Genomic DNA, 13,234 nt, shown 5'->3' with positions numbered 1-13,234 from the left:
ATGCAACAACAGCAACATGCATAACAGTCATGTAACAACAACAATATGAATTCAATTATCTCATATCTACATCTTTCAGTATTTCATTTCATCACAAGCTCAGAACATGCTGGAAGAATATAAACATGTCTCCCTAAAACTCCACTCACTGTGATACCTAGAATGTTCTAATTGATGTTTATCTTTTCTTATCTTATCTTATCCCGCGGGTACACACGGGCCGAGACAACCATCACAGAAGAGAACGTTCAGGGGTATATTATTCAAAGTTGTTTTATTAACCCGAACATTCTAACTGTGACTGAAATCCCAAGGGAGCGGCCAGTGACCGAGAGAAACTCCCAAAGGCCAAAACCAAAACAGGATGCATCCCTAACTTCTGCAGAAGAACATGGAACTACCACCTAGGACACATTTGGTAGTCCGGGTCCCCCAACCCTGAGGACTGGGACCAACGAGTCGCTTTACGCTCGAAACTAAACACATGTCCCCAGAGTTTTGTACCACCTACCCTCTCCAAGGTAAGCTCGAATCTGAGTGGGTTAATCTTTTCATTTAATTATTTTCCCGAAGTATGGGGCATTTCCCCAACTTCTTTCTACTATCATAGTAGTAGAAATCTCAACCTTAGTCATTTTACCAAGGTGCATAGAACAGTTCCCATCCTTTGTCATATTGATTGCATAACCCACTCAAAGTGCTCCGGTGCCTTTAAACCAGTCGAGCAACAAGAATTAAATTTAAGTTCTTATCAGTATTATGATCATTATTCTAAATGCTTTGGTACTTTTAAACCAATCGGACACAAATGCCCCGGTATCTTTCAACCAGTCAGGCTCACAGAAATTAACCTTTAATTTTTCTCCCCAATGTTATTGACATTGAGTACACGTTCATTAACAAAAGTACCTGCATCAGGTACCCAATCCATATTGCCCAATTAGGCATGATTCCCAAACTCCCTATCATTCATTTTGAATTCTTAGTGGACAAGGGAAAACAATTCACATAACTTGACTGCATGCAACAAACAATTTTAATAAATGACATTTCATTAATATGTCTCATAGCTCTTCTACAGAAAGCAGTCAAAACTCAGACATTTTCAGATTTGAATGTCAGCAGTTTATATGAAAAATCTCAGATAAAACCAAATTGCACATACGCCCATCAAGTTACAATTCCTTCTATCACTAAAGCGAAAACCTAGTGTTTCACAAATATGTAGCATCACATATTTCCCACTATAATCAGGATGTCATATACATGTTCCTAATGTCAATAAAGATTAAAACACACTTTGTTCTCCTCCTTTTTTTTTCAAAGTAACTAGCACGTAATAGTAGTTGATTTACTTAAGGAATATGCATTGCATAAATCAGACACGCAGTTTCAGAGATTTAGTAATGACCCTATATGACAACGTTTCGGAAAATATGTGGGTTCTTTCATGTATAACACCAATATACTTCTGCGTACGTACCACAATATGTGCAGTAAGAGTGATGTCGCGTAATGAGTGTGTGAGTACTGTGAAAATGCGCAGAAACTTTAAACGCGAAGTGCATATCCATTTGGTTGTGTACATAAGGTTATAGCCAAGGCTCAATGTACTCACCACTTATAACACATATACCGTTCAGGTTATACAGCAATGGGCAATCTCCATTATAACTACCCAGATATATATGTAGATATTGTCCTGCATATGGATAGGCATACACTTGTACAGCCTAACAGGTTGACAGGTGTGTACAGGTTATTGTTCTACCAAAGCTAAAAAGAATTATCTATCAATCCATCAGTATGTGCATGCTTCTATTCTAAACCACGCAGTAATCTGGGCATAAAAATTTTAGAATATGCAGTTATCTGTGCCTGAGAAAAATCAGGACATACAAAACACCTGGACATGTAGGCTCCAGTGTAGTGGCATGTTCAGTAAAATATGTCACTAGTTGAGAGGTTACTAACAAAAATAAAATCAAGTCAGCTACAGGAGATTCAAACGCTCATTGGCTGTCTTCAGAACCAATTGCATATCGAGTTATTGAAAAAGAATGCAGAGCATACAAGCATGCTAACCTGTGCCACTAATTATTCATAACTCAACTATGTATGTATAGTAACAATTAGAGTTCTCAACATGGAATTAGTATATGTATGTCCTGTACATGCTTATACACTGACTGGACAGTTTCGCAAGAAACAGAAATAATTTTGTCTTTCGGTCTCAGCCCCACAGTTCTGATTAAGTGCATACATCATCGATTATAAATTAGTTAACGAACTTACCAAGCATTGTTTTATTTCCAATCACAACACATATTCTCAAAACATACAATCATGTTTTTTTTTTTTTAGCAAGTACAATGTTTGATATCCCTTGATAAAGCAAGATTTTCAGAACCTAAAAAGGAAAAACGAAAGTCATCAAACACAATCCACCTATTAAGGTCACAGAACACTGTAGCTAAAACTAATACTTTCAGAAGTTAGCAATACTGGAAAATTAACATTTTATGAAGCCACACTCTTACACGCATATACTTGAATTAAATTACTCACATAACTGATTGAACAAAGGCCTCTTGTATCGAATTAAAAGAAACACTAATTAGACTTTTACAGCAAGTATTACCCATTGATTACACAACATCCTATACAGATGACATAGTTGAATAAAAGAAATGGGCCTGAATCTTCATTGAGCAACCCAAAAACCCAAATCCTTCCTAGTCACTTGAACATATTAAGATGATTATAACCTGGATGATAGTTAAACATGATCTTATGCAACAATCGTGTATGACGCACAGATAAACTGGGACAATAGAAAATCCTATATGGATTTTTGGTAGCTTAAACCCCAAATCCCCTTTCCTTTTTTATTAGGGTTTCACGGCAACCCCAAAACCCCAATTTTTTTCGAGTTGGGAGTTACGGCAAATCCAAAGGATGCTTGAAACTTAGTAAATATACGTAATCACAGAAAAACCTACCTCTTTCCAGCGTGATGGTGGTTGATGCTGCGAGAGGGAGGTTTCGCCGGCGTTCACGGCTCCACTACCGAGCACAATCGAGAGGAGAAGGGAGACGAGAGTGCAGGAGGAGGAGGAAGAATGAGAGAGAGAGGGTTCGGCTAAATGGGAGAGGAAGAGCGCAGGGGGAGATGTAGAGGGTGTCGGCTGCCCCTGCTGGCGCGTGCAAAAACGAGAGGGAGATGGGAGGAAGAGACTCGGGAGGGGGATTTTGTAGGATGGTGGCCCCCGAAACGAAAGGAGGAGGTTACCTCCTTCACTCCTCTCGGCTGCGCATCCACGCTCCCTAGCCACCCCTCACGACGAGTTAGGGTTCAAAAATGAACCCTAACACTCGATTTATCGGGTAGGGGCCCTTACTTAACGCACGGTAAGGTGCGGGGCGCGGATCGATCGGATCCATGGCCCGCGTTCTTGCCCCGATTTGAATATGCGGCCCATCGATGGTTTGGGTCCGATATTTGGACCCATACGGATCCAACTATGGATCCATATATTTTTATTTATACTTAGTATTGTTATTATTATCTTATGTGTATATATATATTACACTTCAATTGGGTACGGTTTCGGTTTGGCCACCACCGAGACCCGCAACCCAAATCTTTTAATGAAACCCCCTAGTTGGGCAATTTGGATCCGTCTAAGGATTCAAAATGTTACTAGCTTTAAAATACCATATTCTTAATACATTTGGTTTATTCTTCGATACGATCTTGTGGGTCTTTCATAGGTTAATATAGATCCATTTACGTTATCCAAAAATTAACATAAATTAATATGGATCCAAGATCCATTGTGCTTCGTCAATCCTTTTAATAAATTCGGATCCAGAAATCCGAAGTTTTGATCATACTCTGATTTAGAACTACGGATCCAAATGAACTATTATGGATCCAGCTAAATGTACATTGATCTTTATGATTTCAATTTAAGGATCCTGATTAATATTTGAAGTTCTGATATCGAAGATCCAAATGCAATATGGTGGATCCGAACATCGCCTTAAGCTATACCAATTCCCACTAAAGTGTTATAGAAATTGTCTCATAAAAAAAATCCGATTTATTTCCAGGATCCAAATAGGTTATTTAAGATCCAATTACGAATAAATAATTAAAACCATAAAATATTCGTGTATTACCTTAATGACTTAAAATCTACATTTATTTATCTGATAAAAATCATGGGTATTACAAGAAGTCTTAACACCCATTATTAGAAATTTGGGAAACTGAAAAAAGGTTTAAATCTAACTTTGGAATAACTCGTACGTTTGTAACAAATTTTTTTTTTGAAGTGTCTTTGAGATTTTCTATGCTTTTGACTTTTAAAGAAGTGTCATCGGTGGTTGATACACATGAAAAGCTATGTCACAGGGATTCGGCTAGCAGGGTGCCGCACCCGCGTCGACGCGACTCGACGCGGGAGCGGGTTCGGGTGCGGCACCGGGTGCGGTCAACCCGATCCTGGGTGCGTTGACCGCACCCAGGATCATTTAGGTCCATTTTCTTTTTTGGATTTTTTTATTTAAAAAAATTTGCCCTTTGAAATGGGCTGCGAAATTTTTAAAAAAAATTACTGCTGACAGCTGGGGCAGCAGCTTCTGTCAGCTGCTGACAGCTCCTGTCAGCTGCTGAGCTACGATTTTTTTTAAAAAAAAAAAATCTGCTGACAGCTGAGACAGCAGCTTCTGTCAGCTGCTGACAACTGCTGGCAGCTGCTGAGCTGCGAATTTTTTTTAAAAAAATTTTCTGCTGTCAGCTGCTGACAGGAGGCTTTTCAAAACCTTTTTTCGTGAATGATTTTCTCTCTTATATATATATATTTATATATTTTTACATTTTTGCCCCTGCCGCACCCCCGCACCCGGGCTTTTTGGAAGTGCCGAATCCCCGCACCCGCACCCACGCCCGCACCTGCACCCGCACCCGCACCCATGTGACATAGATGAAAAGTATGAATTGGTGCAATTGGATAGTAGGGATTCATTATATGTCATATGAAAAGATGCTCTCGAATCCAAAATCCAAGTGGATTTACCTGGAGAAGAAGAGGACGATATGGCGGCACCAGATGTAAAAGGAGTCGCTTTAAGGATGTGTGAAACAGCCTCCGCTATTTGAGCAATTGTCAGATCATTGAAATTGTCTTTTTTCTTGATATCTTGAGTTTCTTCACTTAGAGTGGCTACCTTCTTAAATTTGGGACAATCCGGTCTTATGTATCCCGGTTCCTTACAATGATAACAAATGATTTTGCCCTTGTATCCTCCATGATGTCCTTCTCCATTGTTTTTTCTCTCAAAATGAGGGAGTTTATATGTTTTTACAAAGTTTTCGGGTCTTGCCATGGCAAGAACCTCATCATTCGACTTGTGCATGCCAAGTCTTGTTTCTTCTTGGCAAATTTGCGCAAGAGCATCACTTATAGAAGGAATTGAGGTTCTATGAAGTAAAGAGGACCTAACTTGTTCAAATTCCGGTCGGAGGCCATACAAGAAAGAGAAAAGGTTTTCTCTTTCTATTTGAGCTTTTCTCGTTTCAATAGCCGAACCTTCCCATTTAGGTTCTAACATGGCTAATTCATCCCAAATAGGGGATAAAACCCCATACAAATCTCTCACACTTTTGTCTCCTTGTTTTGTATTACGTACCTTGTCTTGAAGATAATATAGTCTAGCCATATCCTTTTGAATAAAAGAGTTTTTTAAGAAGGCCCATGCATCTTAAATTCTATGGTATTCATAAACTATGAAAGAATTTGAGCGTTGCTTGCTTCCCAATCTTTCAACTTGTCTTGGTATTCTTGTAAAGCTTTTTCCTTTTCTTCTTCGGACAATACTTTGACTTGATCTCCTTTTCTAGTCAATTTCAGTTGGGGTTCGTTAGTAAAACTACTAACAAAACCCCATAGCTTTTTGCCTTTGATGTGATTTTCCATTGTCGTCGCCCACATCAAATAGTTGTTCTCATTTAGCTTGTATGTGATGATGGAGGCAGAGTCTCTTTCTCCCATAGCGACTTGCGAAGATTTGAATAGAAGAATGACTAACATGAGCGTGAGGAGCACTTACCACAAGAGGATCACTCACTAAGGAAGCTTTTTCAAAAAGGCCTTAGCTCTGATACCATGAAATGAAACCAGGGTGCACGAATACAATGCCAACAAAGAGCTACACAAATGCACAACAACAATGTGGTTTCTAATGGACCGATCACAATCTCATAAGAGATAAAATACAAAAACAGTAATAAGGCATAAAAGCCTATTGAAAAACAAAGTGAGAAGTTGAATACCACAACAATTGCTTTATGAAAGCACACATACAAAGTAGAGGTAAGGCTCTATTTATAGAGCCTCACCTTTAATGAATGGGAGGCAGTCCAATAGACGTTGGACTGCCTTCCAACGGTCATATTTATGACTGTTGGGAGGCAGTCCAATGTCTAGTTGGACTGTCTCCCAACAGTCAAAAAGACTGACACAGAAACAGACAAAAAACAGAAAATAAAGAATAAAAAAGAAACAGAAAAATTTACATTTCAGTCCCTAGTGGACTGTTCTAAATATAAAGGATAAAAATACCCTTGTCTGGTATTTGTATACATTTAATTTTAACAAAAAGGTATCTTTAATTGAATATGTTGTCCGTCCGAACTACCACTAGTTTATGTTATATCATGCAAATCTTCAGTTCCCTCTTGGATCCTATCGTCGTCATTAGCTCTTTGATTGGGTTGTGATTCCAGTTGCACCTTAGAATGCCTCTTATATACCAAGGGAAACTGTTGAAACTGAACTGGACGAGAAATATCGTTAGAACCAACAGTAAATGATTTGGTTCCTCCTGCTTGTTCAATATCTGGTTTTGTTGCACGCTGAATTCATGATCCTAATTAGTATTATAGCTAAACTGAAGCTCCAGATGGCTGCTGACTGATCACATATGATTGGGATTGGTTGGATGATGTTGGGACTGCCATAGGCCAGAACTTTATTAATGCTTTAAACTGACCTGACTCATCTTTTTCAGCTGAAACTGCACACACGTTTTCATGGCATATAACATGTCTGGAAATGACGAGATGATTAGTCTCTAAATTATAGCACCTGTAACCTTTAACCTCATCATCATATCCAACAAATTGACAAACTTGAGCTTTCGAGGCAAACTTATTCCAAAGGGAATCATCTATATGAACGTAATAACACATGCAACCAAAGGCACGAAGTATAGAATAATTAGGATGATTTCCAAACAATATGAAGAAAGGTGTTTCTCCATTTAACCCATCCAAAGGCATCCGATTAATAAGAAACACAACGGTGTGGAAGGCTTTTGTCCACATGTCTGCTCTCAATTTATATTCATTCATCATAATGAGGGTTGTTTCTGTCACATGACGATATTTTCTTTCAAGAGTTTCATTCTGAGCCCCAGTCCTTGGGCAAGACATTTCATGCACAATGCCATTATCACAAAGATATTTAATGAAATAATTCGAGGTGAATTCACCTACCCCATCACTACGAAAGGCAAGATTTTTTTTTTTAGAAATTTGGGTTTCAACATAGGCTTTGAACTGTTTAAAAGTAGGAAAAACTTGATCCTTGGACTTCAAAAAGAAGATCCAAGTGTACCTGCTAAAATCATCGACACTGATAACATAGTATTTGGATTTACAACGAGACATAACAGGTGCTGGTCTCCACACATCAGAATGAACATGTTCAAATGTGAATGAAGTTCTTTTATTATAATGTCCAAACGATAATTCATAACTCTTACAAACGCGACAATTGTCGCAAGAAATGGAAGACCCCTTGACTTTATCTCTCAATAGAATGAGATTTTTATTAGATAAAAGACTCAAGAAACCAGAATGATAATGGCCTAATCTACGATGCCATATCTCAACATCATTAATAGAACGAGTTACTCCAGATAAAAGTAATGAACAACTAGAAGGGAAAGGCACACAAAAATATGGAGGAACTTCATTCACCACATAAAGGTCACCATATCGCTTCCTTTCAACGAGCATCCTTTTCATTTGAATATCCTTGGTAGAAACAAAAGATAAACATGAGAATTCATTTGATCAGATAATTGAGAAACAAAGATAAGATTATGCTTAATACTAGGAGAAAGAAGAGGGTTGGACAAATAAAGAGGACCAGAATTGGTACATACCAAGACAATGCCTATATGAGTGATGGGGTGATGTTTACTATCTCCTGTAATAGTGCGACCTAATCCATGATAAGACATAACATGCACGAATTTATTTGAATCTCCTGTCACATGATGTGCTGCATCAGAATCCAGATACCAAGTGTTTTTTGAAGGAGGAGGAAGAAACAGTTTGTCCCTTAACAATGTGTTGTGCATGTGAACTCATAGACCATGGATTCATCGACTATGATTGTTGCAAGTTCAATTGGCTGAATACGGTGCTAAGAGTATCATGATCCTGATATGATGTCACTGACATAGGATACGAAGGCGGTGTTGTAGAAGGTGATGGGGGCCTTGGACCCCCAAAAGGAACTCCTAAGAGTGCGCAAAAACGTATAGGAATAGGAACTGTTGATGGACGATATGTGGGCACATACCTCCAATAACTGTTTGAACTAGTGTGCCGACGTTTGTCACACATCTGACATGTGATGTTGCTATTTGGACATGGTCCACCACCGAGAGTCGATAAAAGTCCTACACCTCTACCAAATGAGTTGGTTCTACTACGTCCTCTACCTCTTCCACCGCATCTAGATCTAAAATATGAGCTAGTAAAAAAAGTCTTATTAGATGCTTGATCCATATTCTCCTTTCTAAAGGAGTTGCTAAGATCAAACATAGCCTCGTGTTCTAGTAACATAGAACATAACTGATCGAAGGGAGGTCGTGGTCTTTGTCCTGAGTACATAGTAACAAACGTGTTGAACTCTGACCCAAACCTTGAAGGGTCTGCATGCATATATCTTCATCCGCAACAAGAGCACCTATTGCTGCAAGTTGGTCGGTGATAGATTTTACCTTGCTCAGATAATCTATCACACTAGAATTTCCTCTGGCTATCCTCCCAAAATCTTCTTTGAGATGATAAATTTTAGGTGTAGAGATCTGCTCAAACCAATGATACAGAATTTGCCAAAGCTCGCGAGCGTTAACGCCTATGAGAATATGAAATAAAACTTCCCGAGATAAAGTGGCTGTAATATAAGCTACGATAGCTTGGTCATTTTTAGATCATAAGGAGAAATCCGGAATTAGCACAAGTTTATCTGTCTACTTGCCATCCTTTGACATCCTTTGATTCACACTATAATAAGAACTCTGCAGGAACAGGTAAGAGTCCCGATGAGATGCCCAATCAAACCATGGCTGCTGATAAAGGGGATGATCGGCTTCTTCAAAGTAACAAAGTTATAAGAGTCTAACTTGTCAAAGACAAGTTGACTAAGGAAGAGTTAATGGGAGAGCTGGAACTTAGGGTAGCCATAACAAGAGGGATATTTGGAAAAGAATCAAAAGATAGAAGGAAAGCAGAAAAAACAACAGTTTTTTTTTTTGCTGGTCGATAACAATCACTGCAGACCAACAGAATTCTGCAGATGATATATGCTGGAACATATATATATATATATATATATATATATATATATATATTCTTTCAAGAAACAAGAAAGAAAGAATCAAGAAGAAACAAAAGAACTCAAGAGGATAGACTGTCAAGCAGATTCAGATCTGAATCTGTAAGATTCGTTCCACCTTTCCTTTTTTTTGGAACGACAGCAAGCTTTCCCTTTTCTTTTTGAGAAACGATAAAGGAATCTGAAATAAAAGAAGCCACAAAAGTAACACCTCAGATCTGAATCAATTTTTTTTAGAGAACGTGACTCAGATCTGGATCCTTTTTCAGAGTACGTGATTTTGTTTTTGGAGGATGTGATTCTGAAAGAAATAACAGAATTTTTTTGGCTGGAAAGTAAAACAGAATTTGAGAGAAAGAAAGAAAGAAATGGGAGTAGAAGAAGAAGAAAGAAGATAAATCAAACCTTACATCAGCCTCTGATTTGATGGGAACTTATTCTCGCCCCTGCTCTGAAACCATGTCAGTTTTGGCAGAGTTTCAGATCTCAATATAGTGAGAGAGAGATGAATGATTCCTCTATTTCTGCATGCATGAGAGGACATCCGTAGGTATGTTTATATATAAAACAATACAGATATTGTATTACATCAGGACTGTTTCACAAGACTTTGAGTTGGACTAAAACTGGTCCAGAAATATGACTAAAATACCCTCATTTGGGTTCCTATTATGACCAGAATACCCTCACGTCTTCTATCTTTAACAATAATATCTGCTAGAAACTCTATGCTAACAAACTTTCATCTCTTGGTTTTCAAGGTTCTCTCTCGGAGTGCTTAATGATCTTGTTGTGATTTGTTATATGATGTTGTACTGGATTGAATGTGATAGAAATAGCACCTCAATTTTTTTTACAATCAAAGGGTACCATATGTCTGAGTGCCCTTCTCAGCAAGTTGTAAGTTTGCATTTACTTATATGATGTCGAAATGCATGATCTTCTTCTGATCAACTTCTTTTTAGTAGGTGTGCTGTATGGAGTTAATATTGTTCTCATTTTAATCATGTATTCATTTCTTGGTGTTTGTTTGGATAGTTTGTGTATACTGCAGATGATGTTGCATAACAATTAGGAGTGGACCCAAAATAATCTATTAAAGAGAATATGCTAATGGCGATATTAATTTGATCACAACAGATTTGTGTGTCAATAAACTGTACCCACCAACATCAAAGTTCTCTTTAATTTCTCTTATTTTTCATGATACTTTGGAACATTAAAAATTGCATAATTTATGTGACAAAATGTTTATTTATAAATAATTCCAGGTGTTTCTTTTATATTATTTTTTAAATGTATTGAACATGTGAACCTTTTTCAATAATTTTCCAAGATAGAAAATATTAAGATCTCCCAGGAATTTCATTGCTCATAGTATCCCCATAGAGATACTGGTGACTACGAGAGATTACACATGTATATGTCACTGGTGCCTACATATCACCACTGAGCTTGCTTTGACCAAAACCTTCCAATCTGCTTCTCACTCTCTCTTTCTGAATTTAAAGAACTTGGTCTAGGGTAGGCAACGTGGTAGCAAATTGGTCCAAGTCTCTAAATCTTTTTTATCCTTAATTATGTGTGGAAATTCTGTAGGCTCTTGATGCATTCAACACAGCAGCTGTTTCTCCAATCTATTATGCGATGTTCACAGTTCTTACCATCTTGGCGAGCTCAATAATGTTTAAGGTATCTAAGAATGAAATTGTTTTCATACTCTTACAGCTTTCTTCTTCAGGGTATTTGATATTGATTTTCATGTTCCTTCAACTTTCTTCTTCAGGGAACTTAGGCTTCGTTTGTTTCATTCCCATGTAAAGGAAAGAATTTCATGGGAATGGACATGGATTTGTAAAAAATCCTGCTAGCTCAGCCTTTCTATGAGAAAGATTTCATTGAGGGGGGGAGGGGTATGAAAGGATTTACACATAAAAAGTGGTAGGTGGTGGAAAAAACTGGGGCCTACTTGTGCCAGCATGGCATTTTCCCACCATGATGATTTGATGTTTGTTTCATTCACGGTGGGAAAGGAAAAGAAAATGATTGTCAGCTCAGCACATTCCCATGAAAGTTTCATGAAAAAAACAAGCCCTGATTACTGTTTTTTCTTATGACTTTCTTCTGTGAATTTGATATTGTTTTTCCTTGTTGGACATCACGTAGGACTGGTCTGGCCAGAGTGCAAGTAGTATAGCTTCTGAGATTTGTGGAATAATCACAGTACTTTCGGGCACTGCACTATTGCACACTACAAGAGAACCTGAACCACCTCCAAAAACAGGTGAGCCCAGTTGATTGGCTGCTATTTCTCTACTAAAAACTTTTGCTCTAACAATGTAATCTTTCATGTTTATCTGGACATGTTGGGGCTGATTTTAGCGTAACTTGCATGGAATGTTCATGCTTGAATGAATAATCTACTAAAGCATGTTTGCCACATACGAGGCCAATTTTCGGTTTTCTTGCCTGCATAAATTGTTTAATTGATGCAAATTCTCTTGCCTTGAAAAGGGAAAAGATGAATCTCTCTTCAATTGTAAACAAAGCTGCTCAAATATTCCTAGTTTTGATAACTGTCAGTTTTGATTCTTTTAATGATTTAAAATTTTCTAGGTTTTATCGGCTTGACTATTTTTACTGGATTGCTCCAGTTTGTAAAATGGAAAATGAAAAACCCAATTCTACCCAGAAAATTGTGTATATTCTCCCATTCTGTGTATATCCTCAATCTTTCAAGTCAATTCTTACCAATGACTTGCGTTATACTAAATCGAGAAAACTTATGCAGATTTGTATGCACCACTTTCTCCTTCAATGTCATGGCAACTATATCTACCCAATGGAGAGTTTGAAAAGCCGAAAGATGAGGATGGGCTATCTCCAGATTTTGTTACCATTGTCCAGCAGGATTACTTTGTGTAGAGAGGGGTTTCCAATGGCTTTCATAGTAGTGCAGCTGAATTGTGAGTTTGGAGTAATTAGGGAACTTGTGGATCAGATTACACACTGAAATTAGGCCCTTGTTGGTAGAGCGCACAAGTCTTGGCATTGGGTTCTTCTGATCTGACATGTGGATGATGTATATCAAGAGCTCTACATCATTCCTTGCTTACTCATCTACAGCCTATCGGCAGCTCTAGATCAGTGCTTGTTTATTCATCCAGTAGTTTGTGTTTATTTCCTCCCCCCTTTTTTTCTCTCCTAACAGAAAATCTGGTGGCCTTGTGTACTTTGGTTTCCACCATTTGTATTGTTTTTCACTGCAGATACCTTCATTGTTGCTGCCTGTACAGGTTAAGAAATGATACAGGAACTGTATATTGACATGATTATTATATTTGTAAGTGCAATTCTTTTTTCATACTGTAAATATTTTAGGAGCAGGATTTTGTGTAATGATACTATGAGAAAGAAGAGAGGAAGAAATCAGTGGCACACTAGACTAAAATGTACAAGATTGTGATCTGCAGCTTAACATTTCACTTGGTTTTGAAATTTTGGCATCATGAGTTAATTTACTTTTTCCCTCA

At 37.9% G+C, this 13,234-nt stretch overlaps 1 protein-coding gene across 2 annotated transcripts in view; it reads left to right on the top strand.

Moving 5' to 3' along the window:
* Nucleotides 1–13,234, top strand: part of LOC149847334 (putative magnesium transporter NIPA6) — a 38,463-nt gene extending 25,229 nt beyond the window's left edge. For both annotated transcript variants that reach the window (XM_089996937.1, XM_089996936.1), the window contains exons 8-10: nt 11,301–11,393; nt 11,868–11,985; nt 12,493–13,234. In XM_089996937.1, coding sequence (XP_089853063.1) covers nt 11,301–11,393; nt 11,868–11,985; nt 12,493–12,626 — 345 coding nt within the window. In that variant the 3' untranslated portion in view covers nt 12,627–13,234. The remainder of the gene's footprint in view (nt 1–11,300; nt 11,394–11,867; nt 11,986–12,492) is intronic.

The sequence above is a fragment of the Nuphar pumila genome, chromosome 2 (genome assembly GCF_984573655.1).
Source record: "Nuphar pumila chromosome 2, dmNupPumi1.hap1.1, whole genome shotgun sequence".
Lineage (NCBI taxonomy): Eukaryota > Viridiplantae > Streptophyta > Magnoliopsida > Nymphaeales > Nymphaeaceae > Nuphar > Nuphar pumila.
This window is presented reverse-complemented; position numbering and strand designations above follow the sequence as displayed.